At 39.6% G+C, this 20,864-nt stretch overlaps 1 protein-coding gene across 1 annotated transcript in view; it reads right to left on the bottom strand.

Annotated features, from left to right (window-relative positions):
- The window catches only part of CFAP20DC (CFAP20 domain containing), a 257,432-nt gene that overhangs the window by 160,863 nt on the left and 75,705 nt on the right, over window positions 1-20,864 (bottom strand). Inside the window, exon 2 of the mRNA XM_023726780.1 lies at window positions 1,856-1,970. Coding sequence (XP_023582548.1) covers window positions 1,856-1,970 — 115 coding nt within the window. The remainder of the gene's footprint in view (window positions 1-1,855; window positions 1,971-20,864) is intronic.

The following is a 20,864-nucleotide window of genomic DNA, read 5'->3' on the forward strand; positions in this document are numbered from 1 at the left end:
GCCTCCTGCTGCAAGTCCTTCAACAGCTCTCTATCACTTGTGGGATAAAGTCCAGGCTCCTGGGCTAGAACACCAGATTGCCACTGCTTACCTCTCCAGCCTCATACTTTCCCCCATTCTCATCTCATCTTCAGAAACATGGGATTGCAGGACTTTCCTGCACACCCCCATACGGCTACCCTTAATGCTGCTGTTTCTGTTCCAGGGGTACTCCCCTACACCACTTCTTAACTTGGTAACGCCTGCTCATCAGTTAAGACCCACCTCAGGCATGCCCTCCCTCCCTCAGAGGGCTTTCCATGACCACTGCCCTTGTGTCCCATAGTCCACTGTGGTTCCTGCTCTCCCAGCACATGCCACATTATAAAAAAGGGTTGTTTACTTATGTCTTGGCCCTTTTGACCTTAAGCTTCTAATATTGTTTCACCTCCCTTCCTCTACTGCTACCACCCTAGTTCTAACCCTAATCTGGATTATTGCAAATGGTCTCTTCGGCTCCACTTTCTACCCATTCCAAATATTACCAGCAGATTAATATTCCCAAAGCACAAGTGACTGTGTGTTCCTTCCTCAACCCAAAAGCTTTAATGGTTTCCATTTCCCTACCATTTGTGAAATGATTTTAGGTAGTACATGGAAGTGGCATTTAATGACTCTGGATCACAGAATAAGAAAGTCCCTTTATCAACTTTCTTTAAATTTTTCTAACTATGCTAGGGAGAAAGTGTGGCCCTAAGATGTTTTGCATATGAATATAAACCTTGATAAACCCTTTCTTAATAAACAGCAGGCCTCAGGACAAAGCCTTAAAGAAGACAGTACCTAGCTAGACTTTAAAAATACTGCTTTATTTGCAGTGTGTTTATTTTTATGGTTACATTTTAGTTTTGGAAAATTAGACTGGTTTTTTCATTTATAAGAGTGATATAAAGTTTTCTTTCAAGGTAAATATATTTAAGCAAATAAGAAGTGAGTCCGTTTAAAGGAAAGTGTCGAGTGCATACTAGCACCAGTAGGATGCAACATGGTAAAGTCACGACGGCAGTACTGAAATGACTGAAGTTAGAGAAAGATTGGTCAGCCACACCAGGTTTAAACTTCTCAGTCTGTTACCTACCGCGTGCCGACTCATGCCCTACGCTCCTTTAGGTCTCAGAGGTTACACAACAGGCATGAAATCTCCCAACCTATATCAAGCTGATGTAAACGTGATGCTTCCTTAGAGCTGTCTTTTAATCTGATAACGATGATTAATTACTGTCTGTTCCCCAAAGACGTACCAAGATGCACCAGGATGTACCACTTCCCAGCCGCCACGTTTCTGCTCATGCTGTTCCTTCTGCTTGGAATGCTCTGCTTCCCATCTCTACCTGTTGGAGTCCTACAATCCTTCAATGTCCATGCTAAGTGCTATCTCCTTCAGGAAGCCTTTCCTCATCCCGCAGTCAGATGGCTTTCTTTCTCTTTCACAGTACCATCAGCACTTTCTATCTCCACTCTGGTTCCTATCACCATTTTGGAGATACTTGTTAGTCGCCCTGTTCTGCGCCATCTTCACAACTGTTGATATGTTCAGGCCCACTGTTGTGGCCACTGTATTTTGAGTGCCTTCCAACACATTTCTAGCACTAATCAGACAACAGTCTGTTGGTGATATTACAGGTGTTCAAATGATTATATTCTACCACCTAGTAGATTTTAAGTGCTTTCAAGGGAAGGACACAAATGGAATGAATTTTATTCATTTTTGTACCACCATGGTGTTTAACAAAGTGCCTTAGAAACAGAGTAGACCTATAATTAATATTTGCTGAATTGAATTTAGTATTTCAAGCAACATTCATGTGACACTTACAATTTTGCGCTTGATCATGAAGAGTGGGATTTTCGCATGAAGAGGGGTTGAGGACAGTTCCTTATGGACCGTTGATAAATATAATCTTCTCTTGATGTTTCCTAAATCAGTAATTCTGGGAAAAAAAAAAAAAGAGATAGGAGGGAGAGAAAGATTCTCATCAATTTAACAGCCACTTTGGATAATCATCAAAATGATATAATTTATAATATAGACCTTTTCCAACAGGGAGATCAAACACAGAATTTAAAAATTGCCTTTTTCTTTCAAGAAGTAATAAAATTTCTTCCTTAAATTCAAAGCGCTCACAAGCCTGAATGTATAAATTCACTTAATATGCTAATTCATTTCAGTACTCAAGATTTCCACAGTCCTCCAGCCGAACAAAAAATTCAATTTGTATGAACTGAGAAACTGCTAGCCTTTAATAACCGTGCTTGTTCTAGCCCCTTAAGCCTGTGTTATCGTGGGACATACTGTCACCTACTAAATCGGAAAACATTATGGGTTTCTTTCCCTAAAAATGCACCTGTCATTTTATATAGGCTGTTTGTCTGCTTAGAGACAGACACAAAGCACTGACTGTCGGTTTCACTTCCTAAGCACATATCTTAGAATCAGAATTACAATACACAAGTTTATTGCTCACTATTCAGGTCGATCCACACTGATACCAAGGACATTGAATCTGAACATCTTTAATAGATTTAGACCACAGCCATGATCACAAAGATTAGGTCTGCTTCAAACTGATAGAGGCTTATTTTTACGTTCTGCTTCCTTTAGGTCTCAGAGGTAATACAACAAGCATAAAATCTCCACGCCTGTCTCAGGCTTCTATATTGTAGAATTGATGTTTCCTTAAAGACTGTCTTTTTATCTGAGAATAATAATTTTTCATCTATTTTTAGCAACTTTGTCTAGATGTACTATACTGTTAATTTTCTACAATTAGCAATTCCCTGAGAAACCAACATTTCATTCAAATATACTGCTGTCAATATTTATAGTGTAATTAACTGTTTTTTAAATCAACATAGCCTATTCTATAGCTCTTCCTTGCCTCCATCTTCCCACATTCCTAATCTCATTATTTCCTCCCTCTAAAATACATATCCTGCTGGGGAAAAATGACTTTTGAGCAATGTTAAAAATAGATATAGTAAAAATTAGGTGGTATAATTTCAGAGTATTCTGCCCTACCTGCACTATGCAATGCCATAAATGCATTTAAAAAGCCATGAAGTCTTTGAACCCATAGTAAGAGATCAACTTTAAAATGCAAAAATACTACTGCAGCATTCCGCTTGCATGTATGAGCAAACGCAGTACAACGTTCACCCTAAGGCAGTGGTCTTCAAAGTGGGAGGAGCTGGGTGTGTGGATGGTACACAACAATCCATGAAGTGCAGGAACACAATGTTAGAACCTGCCTTTATCCCATCCTTTTAAAATGTTATTTTTGTGCATGCTTTACTATATAGTAGTACAGCAACATATTTACATATTTTCTAAATAAATAGAAGTACCTATGCAGTAGGTGTGCTCAAAAAATTCACTAATGGAGTACAGGATCGAAAACGTTTGGAAAGCACTGCCATGGGGATGCTGCTAGGTCTCTTCTGTGCGAAGGTCTGATTAGGGAGCAGAAGGAAAGACTGCAGAGATTTTGGAGGGGAAAAGGTAATGGAAAGAGGGGTTGCATTGCCAAAACCTCATCTGTTTTATTAAAGGCTTGTCTTGCTGGTAGCAGTAACACTACGTAACTTCTATCTGAATCCATAAGGATCAAACTCCAAACAGAGGAACATTTCAGTCTATCACTTCACTGGCACATGGAGCTATAGGACATTCATTCATTCACACATTCTGCAGACACTCACTGAGCCAGGCAACAGGTTTAGGTATGGGAATACAATGATAAAAAAGACAAGGTCCCTATTCTCCAGGAAACCCTAGTGGAGTAGTGGTTAAGAACCCGGCTGCTAACCAAAAGAGCAGCAGTTTGAATCCACCAGGCACTTCTTGGAAATCCTATGGGGCAGTTCTACCCTGTCCTATAGGGTTGTTGTGAGTCGGAATCGACTCGATGGCAACAGGTATTGTTTTGTCTGGTTTTTCTACTCCCCTGGAGCTTCGGATGGAAAAGGCAGATGAAAAATAGACAAAGAGATAAAATAAATGCAGGTTATCCTAAATGCAATGAAGAAAACAAGTAAGAGACTAAGCTAGAAAATGTCAAGAAATAACATACTTTAGACATAAAGCCAGCAGGGGTAGGACTAGCAGGCCAGGGGTCAGATGAGGTAGAAGGGGTAAAACGCCAAGTCATGCAGGGCCTCTAGGCCAAGTAAGGAGTTTATCAATGTACTCTTTACAAAAGGAAACTACCCTGCATGCTGAACGGACATTACAAAAATAAATGGTAATTGTCTCTTTCATTTTACTATTAGGCTAAAATATGTGTAACTGAAAGGCACAGATTTTAGTGCACAATCTCATGTGTTTTGATAAATATATACACCCATGTAACCACCATCTAAATTTGGAGAACATTTCCATCACCCTAAAAAGTTCTCTTCTAGCTCCTTTTAGTCAATCTTCACACCCACAGGCCATCACTCCCCTGATTTTTATTATCACAGAAACGTGGAAGAACCGCAAACCTCAAAGTTATGTCTGTTCTTGAAATTCTTATAAATAAAATAGTATCGAATATACTGTTCTGTGACAGACTTCTTTCACTGAACGTCATGTTTTTGAGGTTCCTCCATGCTGTACCATGTACCGACAGTTGGTTTTTTGTTTTAAATTGTTGAATATTTTATGGCTATACCAATGTTTATTTATTTATTCTGTTGATGGGCATTTGGGTTGTTTTCTTACGAATAAAACCACTATGAACATTTTGGTAGTCTCCTTATGAACATATGGTTTCATTCTCTTGATAAATAAGTAGAAATGGATTGCTGGGTGTTTGAGGCATATATAATTTTATAGAAACAGTTCTTCAAAGTGGATGAACCATTTTACACACCCACCAGCAATTCATGAAAGTTTCAACGGTCCCACAGCCTTGTCAGCATTTGATGCTGTCAGTCTTTTTTATTTTAGCCAGTTTTAGTGAGTATGAAATGGATAAGTGTTAAATATCATTAGTCAGAAGGGAAATGCAAATAAAATCACAGTGACATCCATTTCATACTCAATACTTTGACCTGTGCTTACTGATGTATCTTCTTCTGTGAAGCATCTGTCAAGTCTTTTGTCCAAAACATTTTTTTTTTGTTTTATCATTATTCAATTGTAAGAGTTCTTTATATATTGTGGATGCATGTCCTTTGTCAGATATACGTATTGTAAATATTTTCTTGCCTATTTTCTTAATGGTGTCTTTTTTAGCCTTTTATTTTAAAATAATTTCTAACTTATTATTTATTGTACTGAACATTTTCTATATGCCAACACTGTATAAAGCACTCTATTATGCATTATCTCATTTAATCTTCCCATAAGCCCTATAAGATATCATCTCCATTTTACAGATGAGGAAACTAAAGCTTAGAAAGGTTAGATGATTAGCCCAAAGTCACACATCAAGCAGAGTCTGGATTTGCACTTAAAACGAAGTGATTCCAGTGTCTACATTCTTAACCACGTGCTTTCTTTCTTTGGGGGTTGGTGGTACCATGGTGGGATGATCTTTGCTCCTGGGAACAAAATATTTCACATCTGATGGCTAAGAGTCCTACCCTGCCCTATGTTTAGATGATCATAGCTTATGCTTGCCTTTTTCTTTTTTCTAATTTTTATTGATTGACCAACTCTGAGTCTTCTTCCCTTTGAAACAGTCTTCCTTTAAATATATTTAAAAAAAAAAACAAAAAAAAAAAGAAACTCTAACCCATTACTATCGATCATACAATTAAAAGCTCAGAGACTAATCTTTTTTTCCTCATTTTCATGTTCTTGGGGGTCACCTCACTGTCTCACTACAGGTTATCTGTATTTACAATCCTCTCAGGTATTCGTGAGGACCCCTGAAAGTCACTGACTGTTCCTTGACCTGAACATCTGGGTTCTACCAGTCCAATTAGCTACCACATCCTGTCAAAGACACTTCTCTAGTAGTTTTGGATCTATTTTTTCCTTTGGTTTTTACAGCTTTTTTGCTAATTCAGGCCATTTGTTGCTTGAAATAGCCTCCAATCTTTTATCTCTCTGTCAATTTTTCATGTGGCCACCAGCCAGGGGACTAAATGCCACCCCTTGGCTCAAATTTCTTCTTTGCAATCCTATAGTCTATGGAATAAAGTCTAAGTTTCCTACCTTGTTATTCCAGGACCTCCCAAATCTGACCCTTATCCACTACTCCAATATCACTGTGTTCCTCTAGGCACCCTCTGCCTATGTCAGACCTCATATAACAAAGTGTAAGACTGAAACCAGGAGACTAGCACTGGAGAAGCCAAGGAGAGAACTTCAGAATTGGTGTGAGAGCAAAGGCGTGGAACTGCAGAATAAAACCAGGGTTGTGAGCCTACACATGAGACACTGAGAAGATCTGAGCAGGGGAGATATCAAGACTATAGCTACAGTTAGAAAAGGACAGGAAATGAAAAGAGAGAGCAACATCTAAATCCCTACCACGTGCCAGAATATGCACCATTTCACCAGTGCTATCTCACTTATTTCTCACAACAGCTCTTTGAAATAGGAATAGTCACATCTTACCAATGTAGTGAGAGGCTCAGAAACCTTAAGCAACTTGTTCAAAGTCTCACAGCTAGTAAATGGCAGAGCCAGAAATCTACTAAAGCCTGAAAGATAAAGCAAGCGGAATAACGAGTAGAACTTCACCACAGGGTTTCCAAGGCTGTAAATCTTTACAGAGGCAGGCTGCCACATCATTCTCCCGTGGAGTGGCTGGTGGGTTCGAAAGCAGCCAAACACTTTAACCACTGTGCCACCAGGGCTCTTTAACAGATAAAGCAAGTAGAATAATGATAAATTATTGACAAGTCTATTGACAATTCCAGAGGATGGTAGTTACCCAGCTCGCTGCTTTTGAACGGTTGCCTGCTTACTAAGAGGAAAAGGGTGAGTAGCAGGCCTGTAATCCATTCCCTCTGTTTACTAAAGGGTATTCCAGAAAAGAAAGGTGACCAGCCAAAGCTCCTAGTAAACAAGCTAATGACTGACTTCCTGGCGAATACACTACTGGTATTCATTAGGGGAAGAGTCCTTTATGGAATTCTTTTTGTAGGATGCACCTGATTTGCCTAGGACTGTTTACGATAAACAATCCTGGAATCCATGGATTTATGGGGCATGGCTCCTGGAAAATATCACATAAGCTCTAAATGCATAAAAGGGCTGAAATAGCTCCCTGTGGGTGAGTGATACTCCCACAGGTACTGCTTAGAGAACTCATCTGTTAAATCTAGGCCAAAGTACATTTGGAAAGGACTGGAGATCTGCAGTGGTGGTCCTGGATCTCTTTCTGCTTCATCTGTGCCATGTAATGTGTATCCTTGGAATTATTAGTAAAGGTCAGTGCTGGCAAAGATCTTTGACTCTTGTGACTCTGCTGACAATCCAATCCTTTGAGCTATCTCATCTACCTACACTTTAAGAAGTGCACCTCGAAAAGCATAATCTAAGATAGGGATGTAGGTGTAGGTAGTTTTCTTGAGGAGTGATACAATGAAGCAGAAATGAGAGAGAGTAAGAGAGCAAAGGAGGAAAAGCCAATACACGGATGCGTTATCCAGGACACTGCTATAGGCCACAGGGGCTCCATTCCACTGGGATCTCTGGCGAAGTGTGAACACCTTACAGAACTGTCCACTGACGAGTGGGAGGGGGAGCATGTATCCACTGACTCCCAAGCCCCAACGGTTAAAGGTTAAATGTTGCCTCTGTGGCACTCAGTTGGCCCGACTCATGGTGATCCTGTGCACAATGGAACAGAAAGCTGCCTGGTCCTGCGTCATCCCCATGATGGGCTGGGGATCAAACTGTTGTAATCCATAGAGTTTTTAATCGGCTGATTTTCAGAAGTAGATCACCAGGCCTGTCTTCCTAGTCTGCCTTAGTCTGGAAGGTCAGCTGAAACCTGTTCAGCATCCTAGCAACACTCCAGCCTCCAATGACAGATGGGTGGTGGCGGCACACGAGGTGCACTGGCCGGGAATCCAACCCAAGTCTCCTGCACGGAAGGTGGGGATTCCACCACCTGGGGCCTTAACTCCCCTGTGTTTCCGGGTTGTACTTGTCTGCAGGTGAAGTGGGCTCCTATGGCACAAAGAAGGCCCTGGGGTGCCTGATGTGGAACATTGTCCAAGTCGGCTGGCACCAAAGTGTCCACGGCAGCTGAAATCAAAGGTGGGTAGAGGGGACGTGACATGGGGCACTGAAGTGGGCTGCCACAATGACCGTACCAGCATGCTTGCTGCTTCTTAAATCCACCCTATCCTTCCATATTTTCATGTCTTTGTTTATGCATTTCCCTTGGAAAGTCCCTTCTCTCCTTTTTATGCCAACTGAAATTATAGTCATCCATCACAGTTTGGGTTGAAATGCTACCTCCTCCTTGAAAACTTCTCAGATCTCCAAATTCAAAATAATCATATCTTTCTTTGCCTTACCACAGCACGTATTCTGACCTCTGTTACTGAATCTTTTCATTCCCCTTTGTGTTCTAGGTCAGTGACCAGAGTCCACTTTATGGGCCACAAAGTGATGCAAACATGCAAATCTTTTCTTTGTTTTCATGGGTAAATAACACACAGTCCCGTATACTCTGTTTTGCTGCTTGCTAGTAAGGGCCTAAATGAGTTTGAAAGAGTTACTAGAACTTGTATTCCAAAGCGCATTACTAAAGTTTAAAGCAGTCTCTCATTCTGAATTCCACAAAAGAAGTCTGACTGCCCTCAAAAGCTTAGAAATTTACAAGGTTCCTAGGGCACACGTGCATAAAACAGATGAGGGTGGGATTTCTGCAATTTGGGGGGAAAGACAACTTACTACAAATTCATCATCAGTTTCTTCATAAGTTGGTTGAGTTGTTCCAACGCTTCTATTACCGCTTTTTGGTAATAAATTATTATTATTTTACATTAATCATCATCAAAAGGAGAAGAAACACCCCAAAATGCTTAGGAGCAACCATTTTGAAGCCAGACTTTCTAAGTTCGAATCCTGGTTTCACCACTAACTATGTGACACTGGGCAAGTCACTTATCCTCTTTTGCCTCAGTTTTTTCACCTGTAAAATGTAGAAAATAAAACCACCAACACGATTGTTGTGAGGTGCTTAGAACACTGCCTGGCACACAGGAAGCTCTACGTTAAGTCCTGATCATCATAAACTTGGATAGCTGTGGACTGTTTAGTGAACCCTGCATATTTTTGGCTTTTAATTTTCTAATAACTAAAATCTGAGTGGCCTATACATGCTTACATAATCCTCTGCCACCATCCCAACCTCCATACTGGAAAGTGGACACGGGCAGGATTATGGGCCATGAGACACCTTTCATCCTGCTGCAGTTGTTAATCTGGGTAAAACTGTTTGGGTGTCATTGCCACAGGCTGTTGTCTACAGATTTGTCTCTTCTCCTAGACTGTAAGCTCCCTGAGGGCTGAGACTACACCCTGGTTATCACAGTACTCTCACACAACTAGGTTTGAAGCTTTGTAGTTAACTGGCAAATATCTGCTGAAAGGCCTTTGTTGAAGCCGTACCGGAGTCATGTGTTAGCTCATCTGTTTCCTGAGGGCCTACCTGATGCCAAGCATGAAAGTAGATTTTGGGGATATTATAGAGAATATAGCAAAGTTCCTGCCCTCATTAAGCATGTGTTCTGGTAGGGGTGCGGGGGGAAGGTGGTACATAGTACTATACAAACAAGTACACATATAATATGCCAGCTCTCTATAAGGGCTAGGAAGAAAAACAGGGCAAGGCAAGATGACAGTGATAGGGGTGCGAAGTGTTATTTTAGAAAGGGAAAACCTCTCAGACAAGGCGCCGTTTGACCAAAGAGTTGGACAAGCGAAGGTAGGAACCATGCAGCTATCTGGGGGAAAAGCATTCTAGACAGAATACTCCAGAGGTCCATGTGAAACCCAAAAGTAAGGATCATTTCCTCCACTACAGAGAATCTTTCCATGTAATCAATTTATTTATTAAGAAGAGTGGTACTGAATGGCTGTAAAGGTCAACAGGAGCCACACAGTGGGTCCATTATATGAGCTTTGCCCTCATAAAGGTCAGATTTCAGTTTGCACAAAATAGTTCTCAGTTAATCTGAGCAATAGTATGGTTTTGATCTCTGGAAAAATTTCTAAATGATCGCTGCCCAGCTGAGGACAGACGTATTAGGACTAAACCATCCCTATGATAATGAAAACTTACTCTACTGTCTTCGCAAAAATAAATATGCAAACCTTCCCTATTTGATAATCAAGAATAGTTGGTTTTGAGGGGAAACAAAATCATGTGCTAAGCTTAAATGGTTTCGAAAGCAAGCTGAATTGCTACTTTAAAAAATTAAAATTAGTCATTCATGACAGAGAGAATACAAATGCGTATGTGTGACTACTTAAAAGCTTCATTATGCTTATGTGCCTTTTTGGGGACAATTTAGCTGCTGTAAAGAAGGCTGCTTGTGAAACAGCTCTTCAATTGTAATACAGGCTTGATTTTCACCATCTAAAACCTCCTGTGACCGAACAAAGCAGAAAAAGACAAGCAACACTGGCATTACTCCTCTTGTACTTGAAGATTTTTTTTTTTTTAACTATATATGAGTTAATACATTTTTATGTCCGTAAGTGAGCATTCATAGCTAAGGGTCACCAATGTGATAGAAAAAGTTATCAGAGCATGTTGAGAAAAAATGGAGCAGTCAACAGGAAAACCAGCCTCATTTATAATAATATTCTAGTGATCAGCAGGTGTAGAACACTCCCAGCTCTGGCCATTAACAACATTCATTTCAAACTTAACATCTATATTTGCAAATCATTTGAAAGTAAAATTACTTTTCAATTCAATTCTCAATTCACTTTTTTATCTTCCTCTTTGATTGACAATTTCTTTTTCACAATGGCAACCTCAGTGAGAACTGGAGGAAATGGTGCAACCATCCAAGGGTGTAGATATACTCATCTGTTCAGATTACCTACTCACTCTTCTCCTATATATACGATCATTTACAACCATTGGTGAGTGTTCACTTCAAGTTAGAATGAACTTGTAAAAACTGATGTCAGACTTCTGACAATTTGTGACAATTTGACTCATTTATTAGAATCTTTTTTTTTGAGCTGCATTTGTTTACTGGGGTCTGTGTGGCCAAGGACAGAGCCAGGCCAGGAGCATGGGGACTGTGAGGACGGGAGAAGGGTCAGGTGGGCTGTTGGGGCTGCCAGATATCATTTCTTTATAAGCATTTTTTTAAAAATAAATATCTTATTGTGCTTTAAGTGAAGGCTTACATAGCACAACAGATTGCCATTCAACGATTTGTACATAGAATATTCCAAGACATTGGTCTCAGTCACCTCAATGTGTCAGCATTCTCCCCATTTCCACCCTGGGTTCCCCGCTATCTTTTGTTGGGTTTTCCTACCACTTCCTACCTTCCTGACTTTGCTATGGGGCAGATGTTGCCCTTTTGGTCTCATATAATTAACTCTTCTAAGGAGCTGGTTCCTCTCAGGTGTTAGTGTTTATTTTGCAGGACTGTCTATTGTCTGGGTGAAACGTAGTCTCCATGAATGGCTTCAATTCTATGTTAGAAGGGTATCTTAGGGCCATAGTCTCAGGGGTTCCTCCAGTCTCTATCAGACCAGAAAGGTTGGTGTTTTTTTACGAATTTGATTTTTGTTCTACATTTCTCTCCTGCTCTACCCAGGACCTGCTATTGTGATCCTGGTCAGAGTGGTAGGTAGCAGTAGCTGGGCACCATCTAGTTCTTCTGGTCTTGGGGTCATGTAGGCTGTGGTTCATGTGGTCCATTGGTCCTTTGGGCTCATTTCTCCCTGGAGTTTTTGGTTTTCTTCACTCTTTTTTGCTCTGGATGGGATGAGACCAACAGTTATATCTCAGATGGCCACTTGCAAGCTTTTAAGACCCCAGAAGCTACTAACTAAAGTAAGACGTAGAACATTTTCTTTATGAACTATGTTATGCCAATTGATGTACACGTCCCCTGAGTCTATGGTCCTAAGCCTTCAAGCCCAGTAACTTTGCCTTGTGTGGTGTTTGGTTATGCCCAGGAAATTTCCATGACTGTGCCACTTGTGTGTTCTATTGTCTGTATTAACATATATGCAGCATCTACTAATGTTTATACAGTACTAGCCACAAACATCCCCATGCATCTGTCAGTTTGTCATACTGTAGGGGCTTGTGTGTTGCTGTGATGGATTATACCTCAACATAAAGAAAACAAAAATCCTCACAACTGGACCAATGAGCAACATCATGATAAACGTTGTCAAGGACTTCATTTTACTTGGATCCACAATCAATACCCAGGGAAGCAGCAGTCAAGAAATCAAAAGATGCACTGCACTGGGGAAATCAGCTACAAAAGACCTCTTTAAAGTGTTGAAAAGCCAAGATGTCACCTTGAGGACTAAGGTGCACCTGATCCAAGCCATGGTTTTTTCAGCCACCTCATATGCATGCAAAAGATGGACAATGAATAAGGAAGACCGAAGAACTGACGCCTTTGAATTGCAGTGTTGGCAAAGAATATTGAATATACCATGGACTGCCAAAAGAAAGAACAGACCTGTCTTAGAAGAAGTACAACCAGAATGTTCGTTAGAAGCAAGGATGGCGAGACTACATCTCACATACTTTGGACATGTTATCAGGAGGGACCAGTCCCTGGAGAAGGACATCATGTTTAGCAGGGTAGAGGGTCAGCGAAAAAGAGGAAGACCCTCAACGAGATGGACTGACACAGTGGCTGCAACAATGGACTCAAGCATAACAACCACTGTGGGGATGGCGCAAGACCGGCAGTGTTTTGTTCGGTTGTGCACAGGGTCCCTATGAGTCAGAACCGACTCGACGGCACAATAACATCCACAACCAAATCTATATCCGCAAGTAGATGTGCTCCCTTGCACCCTCCCACTCCTCTTTAGCATACCTCTCTACCTATATATCCATTCATAGATTATTATTCATTAATACTATTGTTGCAGGGTTGTCTATGTTATGGTAATTACCATGATTACCCTTTATTCTTACATTCCTCTCAGTGACTTCCTTCTTCCTTTGCCTTGGTCCCGTTGTGCTGACTTTCCTGCTATTGTATAATGTCTTTCCCTTTACCAATATTAATATGTGTCTTCTTTCTAGCTGGTGATCTTCCTTCTCTCTCACTCCCATCCCTGGTAACCATCAAAGAATGTTATTGCGTGTGTATGTGTGTGTGTATGTGTGTGTGTACGCAACCCTTTCCTTGATTTTTTATAGCAGTGGTCTCAAGCAATATTTGTCTTTTTGTGATTGACTTACTTCACTCAGTACAATTCTCTCCAGATTCATCCATGTTGTGAGATACTTCACAAGTTCATCATTGTTCTTTATCATTGGGTAGTATTTCATGTACCACAGTTTATCCATTCATTCACTCATGGGCACTTAGGTTGTTTCTATTTTTGCTACCGTGAATGTGCTACAATGAACATGGGAATGCATATGTCTATTCGTGTCACGGCTCCTATTTCCCTGGGGTATATACCTAGGAGCGGGACTACTGGATCATATGGTATTTCTATTTCTAGCTTTTTAAGGAAGAGCCACACCCATTTTCCATAGTGGTTGTACCATTTTCCATTCCTACCAGCAGTGTATTAGAGTTCTGATCTCCCCATAACGTCGCTAGCATTTTTTGTGTTTTTTTCTTTGTTTTTGATCAGTGCCATTACTGTCAGGCTGAGATGGTATCTCATTGAAGCTTTTTTTATGCATGTCTCTGATGGCTAATGATCACAAGCATTTCTTCATGTGTTTGTTTGCTGCCCGAATGTCTTATTTGGTGAAGTTTCTATTCATATCTTTTGTCCATTTTTTAATTGGATTGTTTGTCCTTTTGTGGTTGAGGTGTTAAATTTTTCTATAAATTTTACAGATTAGATCCTTATTGGATATGTGGTAGCCAAAATTTTTTTCCCAGTCTGTAGGTTCTCCTTTTGCTCTTGGAGAACTGTTTTGTTGAGCATAGGTGTTTAATTTCTAGGAGGTCCCATTTACCTAGTTTATTTTCTTCTGTTTGTGCATTTTTAAGTATGTTTGGTATGCTAATTATGCTGTGTAATAGGGCTCCTAGCATTGTCCCTATTTTTTCTTCCATGATCTTTATAGTTTTAGGTTTTATGTTTTGATTTTTGGTCCATTTCGAGTTGGTTTCTGTGTATGGGGTGAGGTATGTGTCTTGTTTCATTTTTCTGCAGGCAGATATTCAGTTCTGCCAGCAACATTTGTTAAAGACACTGTCTATTCCCCATTTAATGGACTTTGGTCCTTTACTGAAGATCAGCTGTCCATAAGTGGATGAATTTACTACTAGGTTCTCTACTCTGTTCCATTGGTCTACGTGTCTGTTCTTCTACCAGTACCAGGCTGTTCTGACTACCATGGCTGTATAGTCGGTTCTGAGATCAGGAAGTGCGAGGCCTCCTATTTTGCTCTTCTTTTTTAATAATGCTTTACTTATTCGGGGCCTCCTTCCCGTCCATATAAAGTTAGTGATTAGCTTTTCCATCTCATTGAAGAGAATCATTTGTTCTTAAAGCCAAAATGGGCTTTATTTTTCCTTCTCAAAACCTAAAAATGACCAAATTTGAATGCACACTTTCAGTGATGCTACCAGGCAACTCTAGGTATAGTTACAAAGAAACAGATTGTAAAATAGTATCTTTAAATATGTTCAATGATGTTTAGGTATGTCGTTAATGTGGCTGTGTACTGAAATTTAAAGGCCTATCGAAGGGGGTTCCATGACCTCCTGTATATATTCATTCCAATGCTTTACAATCACCAAAGGGAATTTCATGCCATTATTTTTTCCTGGATCCCTTCTGCTGAAATTTAAACTCACTGAGGATTCTTTAGCTCTTGATAGGTAAGAGTAGCAATTCTGAAACCAAAGACTCTTTCGTATGCTTATTAAAACACAAGTAGCCCTTAGTTTTTTTATAGTTAATATTCAAGACAATGCACATTTTACACATATGATTTTAAATTAATATCTGCTGCTCTTGAAACTTCATTGCCAGAGAACTGTCATTATTTGACCTGTTTGGTGGTTCCCTGGGAGACTCCACTTGCAAGGCTATCTTTATTTGATCTTACTTGGAGGTTTCCCAGTGTGAAAAGCCTTTTCCCTGCGGCACTTGTCAAAAACAATTAGGAGTCATTGTTTAACCTTGAAGCTGCCTGAGGTGGAGGATAACAGTTGAGGCAACCAATGCGCTAACCAAAATGCTTGAGAGGAAAATCTGGGAAATGAGATGTCCATAGGGGCTTTGAGAAGCTCCAATATACTCCTGGGAATCTAGAACACCACAAGCATGTGTAAGGCTTAGCATATGCCCAGCTCTGCACATGCTCAGGAAAGACCTGAGAAGGTCCTAGGCTCTCATCTGTGGTTTTGAGGCTCTGTGCAGGAAGGAAGTGAAGTCTAAGGCATAGCTGTCAACTGCCTGGCTGAGTGCTAAAGGCATGCCTTAACACACAGAGTTCCTCGGCAAAGACTGCAAGACTCACTGGTTCCACGCACTGAAGAAAATCTCTGTCAAATCATTAGCTGACCACTCAGCTAACCAAGTAGTGGATACAGTGGTCACACACAACAGAGAATACAGACTTTACAAGATTACTCTAGAAAAGTCACTCAGCAAACAAAGAAACAAACAACAACAGCATCAAGAAACCCTTGGGAGGGGACAGAATCTAACGTCAACAGTTCCCACTTTTGTGATTCAAAGAACACTATAAAGAAAGTAAAAAGATAATCCATAGAATGGGAGAAAATTCAACCAAATAGTATATCTGATAAGTGTCCAGAATATATAAAGAACTCATACAACTCAACAATAAAAGGACAAAAAATCCAACTTAAAAACTGAATAGATGTTTCTCCAAAGATGAAAAACAGCCAATAAGCACATGAAAAGGTGCTCAACATCATTAGCTAGCAGGAAAATGCAAATCAAAAACACAATGAGATACCATTTCACACCCACTAGAATGGGTGTAAATAAAAAACAAAATAAAACAAAACAAAAAACAATAATGAGTGTTGGCTAGGATGTGGAGAAATTGGGACTCTCATCCATTACTGATGAGGTTGTTAAATGGTACAACCATTGTAGAAAATTGTTTGCCTATTCCTCAAAAGTTCAACTTAAGAGTTCCATATGACCCAGTTTCACTCCTAAGTATATATCAAGAGGACTGACAACATGTGTCTGTACAAAAACTTGCACATGAATGTTCATAGCAACCCAAATGTCCATCAACTGAAAAATGAATTTAAAAAATGTGATAGATCCATAGAATGAATTATTATTCAGGCATAAAAAGAAATGAACTACTGATACATGGCTGAACTTTGAAGGCATTACACTAGATTCAGAAAGAAAAGGGCTGGGGTAGGGAGGAACGAGGAGTGATTGCTAATGGGTCTGAGTATCTTTTTGGGATAATAAAAACATTCCAAAATTACATAGTGGTGATGGTTGCACAACTCTGTGAATTATACTAAAAACCACCAAATTATATACTTTTAAGGGTGAATTTTATAGTATGTGGATTATAGCTCTAAATAAAAAAAGAGCTATTACTAATTCAACCACTTATTAGTCACTTTGGGTAAATGGAAATTTAGGAGAAAGGTGTAAGAAGGAATAAGAATTGATGCCTTTGAATTATGGTTTTGGTGAAGAATACTGAATATACCATGGACTGCCAAAAGAACAAACAAATCTGTCTTGGAAGAAGTGTAGCCAGAATGCTCTTAGAAGCAAGGATGGTGAGACTTCATCTCACATACTCTGGATGTGTTATCAGGAGGGATCAGTCCCTGGAGAAGGACACCGTGCTTGGTAAAGTAGAAGGTCCATGAAAAACAGGAACGCCCACGAGATGAACTGACACAGTGGCTCCAACAATGGGCTCAAGCATAACAATGATCGTGAGGATGGCGGAGGACTGGGCAGTGTTTTGTTCTGTTGTGCATAGGGTCCCTGTGAGTCAGAACTGACTCAACGGCACCTAACAACAACAACAACATCTATAGTTTCAATTCCATTAACATAAAACACATAAGTTTCTTAGTGATGTTCTGATTCAAGGAATGTTAGTCATTTTCACATCTTTATTAAACACTAGTCAACTGCTTATAATCTCAATTCCCTCACCTATAAATTGGGGATAATAACATCTATCCTTCCACTGTGCTGAGAAATAATCATGAAAACACTTTAGCAACTGTGAAGTGCTTTATAAATAGTAAGTGAAGAGGACTTGAAGCACTTACTGATGAAGATCAAAGACTACAGCTTTCAGTATGGATTACACCTCAACATAAAGAAAACAAAAATCCTCACAACTGGACCAATAAGCAATATCATGATAAATGGATAAAAGATTGAAGTTGTTGAGGGTTTCATTTTACTTGGATCCGCAATCAACACCCACGGAAGCAGCAGTCAAGAAATCAAACAATGCATTGCATTGTCAAATTCACTGAAAAAGAACTCTTTAAAGTGTTAAAAAAGCAAAGATGTCACTTGAAAGACTAAGATGCGCCTGACCCAAGCCATGGTGTTTTCAATCACCTCATGTACACATGAAAGCTGGACAATGAATAAGGAAGACCAAAGAATTGATGCCTTTGAATTATGGTATTGGCGAAGAATACTGAATACATCGTGGACTGCCAAAAGAACGAACAAACCTGTCTTGGAAGAAGCACAGCCAGAATGCTCCTTAGAAACAAGGATGGCGAGTCTTCGTCTCACATACTTCGGACATGTTATCAGGAGGGATCAGTCCTGGAGAAGGACATCATGCTTGGTAAAGTAGAAGGTCAGCGAAAAAGAGGAACGCCCTCAACGAGATGGACTGACACAATGGCTGCAACAACGGGCTCAAGCGTAACAACAATTCTGAGAATGGTGCAGGACCGGGCAGGGTTTCGTTCTGTTGTACACAGGGTCACTATGATTCAGAATTGACTCGACGGCACCTAACAACAACCATACTCTTCCAGATGTATACTTCTAATTGATTTGTCAGCTATTATTTACTGGGTTTTCTTTTTCCCTTTCTTCAAGATCATCTGCTTTCAAGCAACATTTGCCTTCCTTAGAGCAGCCACAGTCATATTGTTGGGTTTATGTTGGCTGCTTAAAAAAATAACTATACCTAACATAAAGGTAATAATTCAAACTATGGTGCTCCCACAGCCCTCACTCTCCTGACTCCCTGAACACACACTTTGCCATAAACCGCCAAGGAGCTCACTTGCTTTTAGAAAACAAAGCACCAAGTGCTTTAATCCTTTGTTTGTACCTAGGTTTAAGGCATTTTCCTTTTCTTCAGTTACTTGACTGTTCTGTTGAACTAAGTATTATCATCATAGATACTCACTTTTCAAAGATCACAATAAAGAAGATATTTGGCACTAAAAGTACTTTTTCTATAAACCTTAAATTAGTTAAGGACTCTCAGTTATCATTATAAAATACCATGTAAACTCTAATTATTGGAGCTTTCTGATTACTTAGTAACTTGATAACTTCAAAAAAAATTGCTGCAGGTTGCCCTTCAATGAAAATTTGATAGAATCCAATAAGGGAGAAAATCTGCCAAATGTCCTTGAATACTTCCAACATTCATTCTGTAGATTTTTCTCTCCCTCCTCACTCCTGTATCACTATAGCTGAATGCACAGCTACAGCTGTAGAAGATCTGTTGCTGTTGTTAGGTGCCGTCAAGTCGGTTCCAACTCATAGCGATTCCACGTACAATAGAACAAAACACTGTTCTGTTCCTGAGCCACCCTCACAATCGTTGTTATGCTTGAGCCCATTGCTGCAGCCACTGTGTCAATCCACCTCGTTGAGGGTCTTCCTTTTTCACTGACCCTGTACCAAGCATGATGTCCTTCTCCAGGGACTGATCCCTCCTGGTAACATGTCCAAAGTATGTGATATGTTATCTTGCCATCCTTCCCTCTAAGGAGCATTCTGGTTGTACTTCTTTCAAGACAGATTGGTTTGTTCTTTTGGCAGTCCATGGTATATTCAATATTCTTCACCAACACTACAATTCAAAGGCATCAAGTGTGAGGCCTCAGGTAATCAATATATACTTTCTCTTGTTCTATTCGTACATGAAAATCTCATACATCTTTAAATACAGAGATGCAGGGTATCCCACAAGTACACAAATACACACTTAGCACGGATGCTCATTATAACACTGTAATAGTAAAACGAACAAGCAGGGAGAAAAACTTAAGAGGTGCTGCATACAGGTCTAGATAATTATGTTATATCCATATAATGGTAAGTACGGCAATTACTAAAAAGAATGAGACAGATTAATATGTAGAAATATGGAAACATTTCATAAAGTAGAAAGCCCCACTGTCACCACCAAATCAGTTGCCAAAGAGTGTGAATGGCATGATCCTACATATAGAAAAAAATATTGTAATATCATTCACACACACACACACACACACACACAGACACACACACACACACACACACACAATCTCTGGAGGTACTCACAAAACTATTAAAGGCAGTTAACTTTGGAGAATGATTCCAAAATGAAGGATCAGGAGATTTTTACTTTGCGACCTTTGGTACCATTTAAATTTCTTATTATGGGCATGGATTACTTTTATTATATAACGTAAGTTAAAAATGGAAGAGTTTTAGCTCCATAAAGACAAAACAATGATTATACCTATCAGTGGTTGACTAATTATTTATTTGAGACAAAACAGATATTCAACACAACAAACAATACAGGGTTTAACAAAGAACATTAAAAAAAGATTCCTTGCTGTCTGGAGACTTCAAAAAAGATGTTATACATTTTACCGGCACCACCGAAGCCAGCTAGGGTCGTTCTGCCAGGCCCATACTCATGTGTGGAATCAATAGTCTATCCTTGGAGGTAAGGGCATAACAATTTACTTAGAGTGGTTCATCGAGTGCTTAGTTCAATACAGGTGGACATTTTGCCAATAGCATTCTGATGGATGCTATAGATGACAGTTGGATGCAATAATCTACAAGCTGGAAGGCCATATAATAAAATCTGTAGGTCTCGGGAGTCATAGGGTGATCATTTGTAGAGGACCTAAAGAAAAACACCAAGAAATGTCTTACTGCAAGGCCCGGTGATTGTTCTGAAGTGAAAAGCAAACAGATTTGTTATTATGGATTGTAGAAACACACTGGTGCCATTTTTATATATTCTTTTATCTCATAAAATTCTAGTACATGAAAGGTGAACTTTGACAGCTTTCCTTCATTTGAATTAGGCTGGAAGTTTGCCAATGTAAACACATGTCCCAATTAAGATAGGCAACATGCATAATTTTGAGCATAATCTGAGCATAATCCTTTTTGTTAGAAATAAGAGCTTGAGATGAGGAAGTAAATTAACTTGTTCTGTTCTATAATTAATTCACAAGTTGCCAGCACAAGGCTAAATGGCTCCCAGAAACTACGTTCACGCCAGTGTTCAAAGCCTAAGTAAGGTAGTGTTTCTACAAGGCATGGAACTATTACTCTTTCTAAAATATGCTTAGGTAGATATCAAGCTTATTTTATGAGAAATATAATACATAGCATTTTCACATTTGATTTCTGAAGCATCTCTTATTTTCATTTTTATTTTCTCTAAAGCTGGATTTATACTTTATTTCAATAATATTTTAGGAGGAAT

Source organism: Trichechus manatus, unplaced genomic scaffold, assembly GCF_000243295.1.
Source record: "Trichechus manatus latirostris isolate Lorelei unplaced genomic scaffold, TriManLat1.0 scaffold00001, whole genome shotgun sequence".
Lineage (NCBI taxonomy): Eukaryota > Metazoa > Chordata > Mammalia > Sirenia > Trichechidae > Trichechus > Trichechus manatus.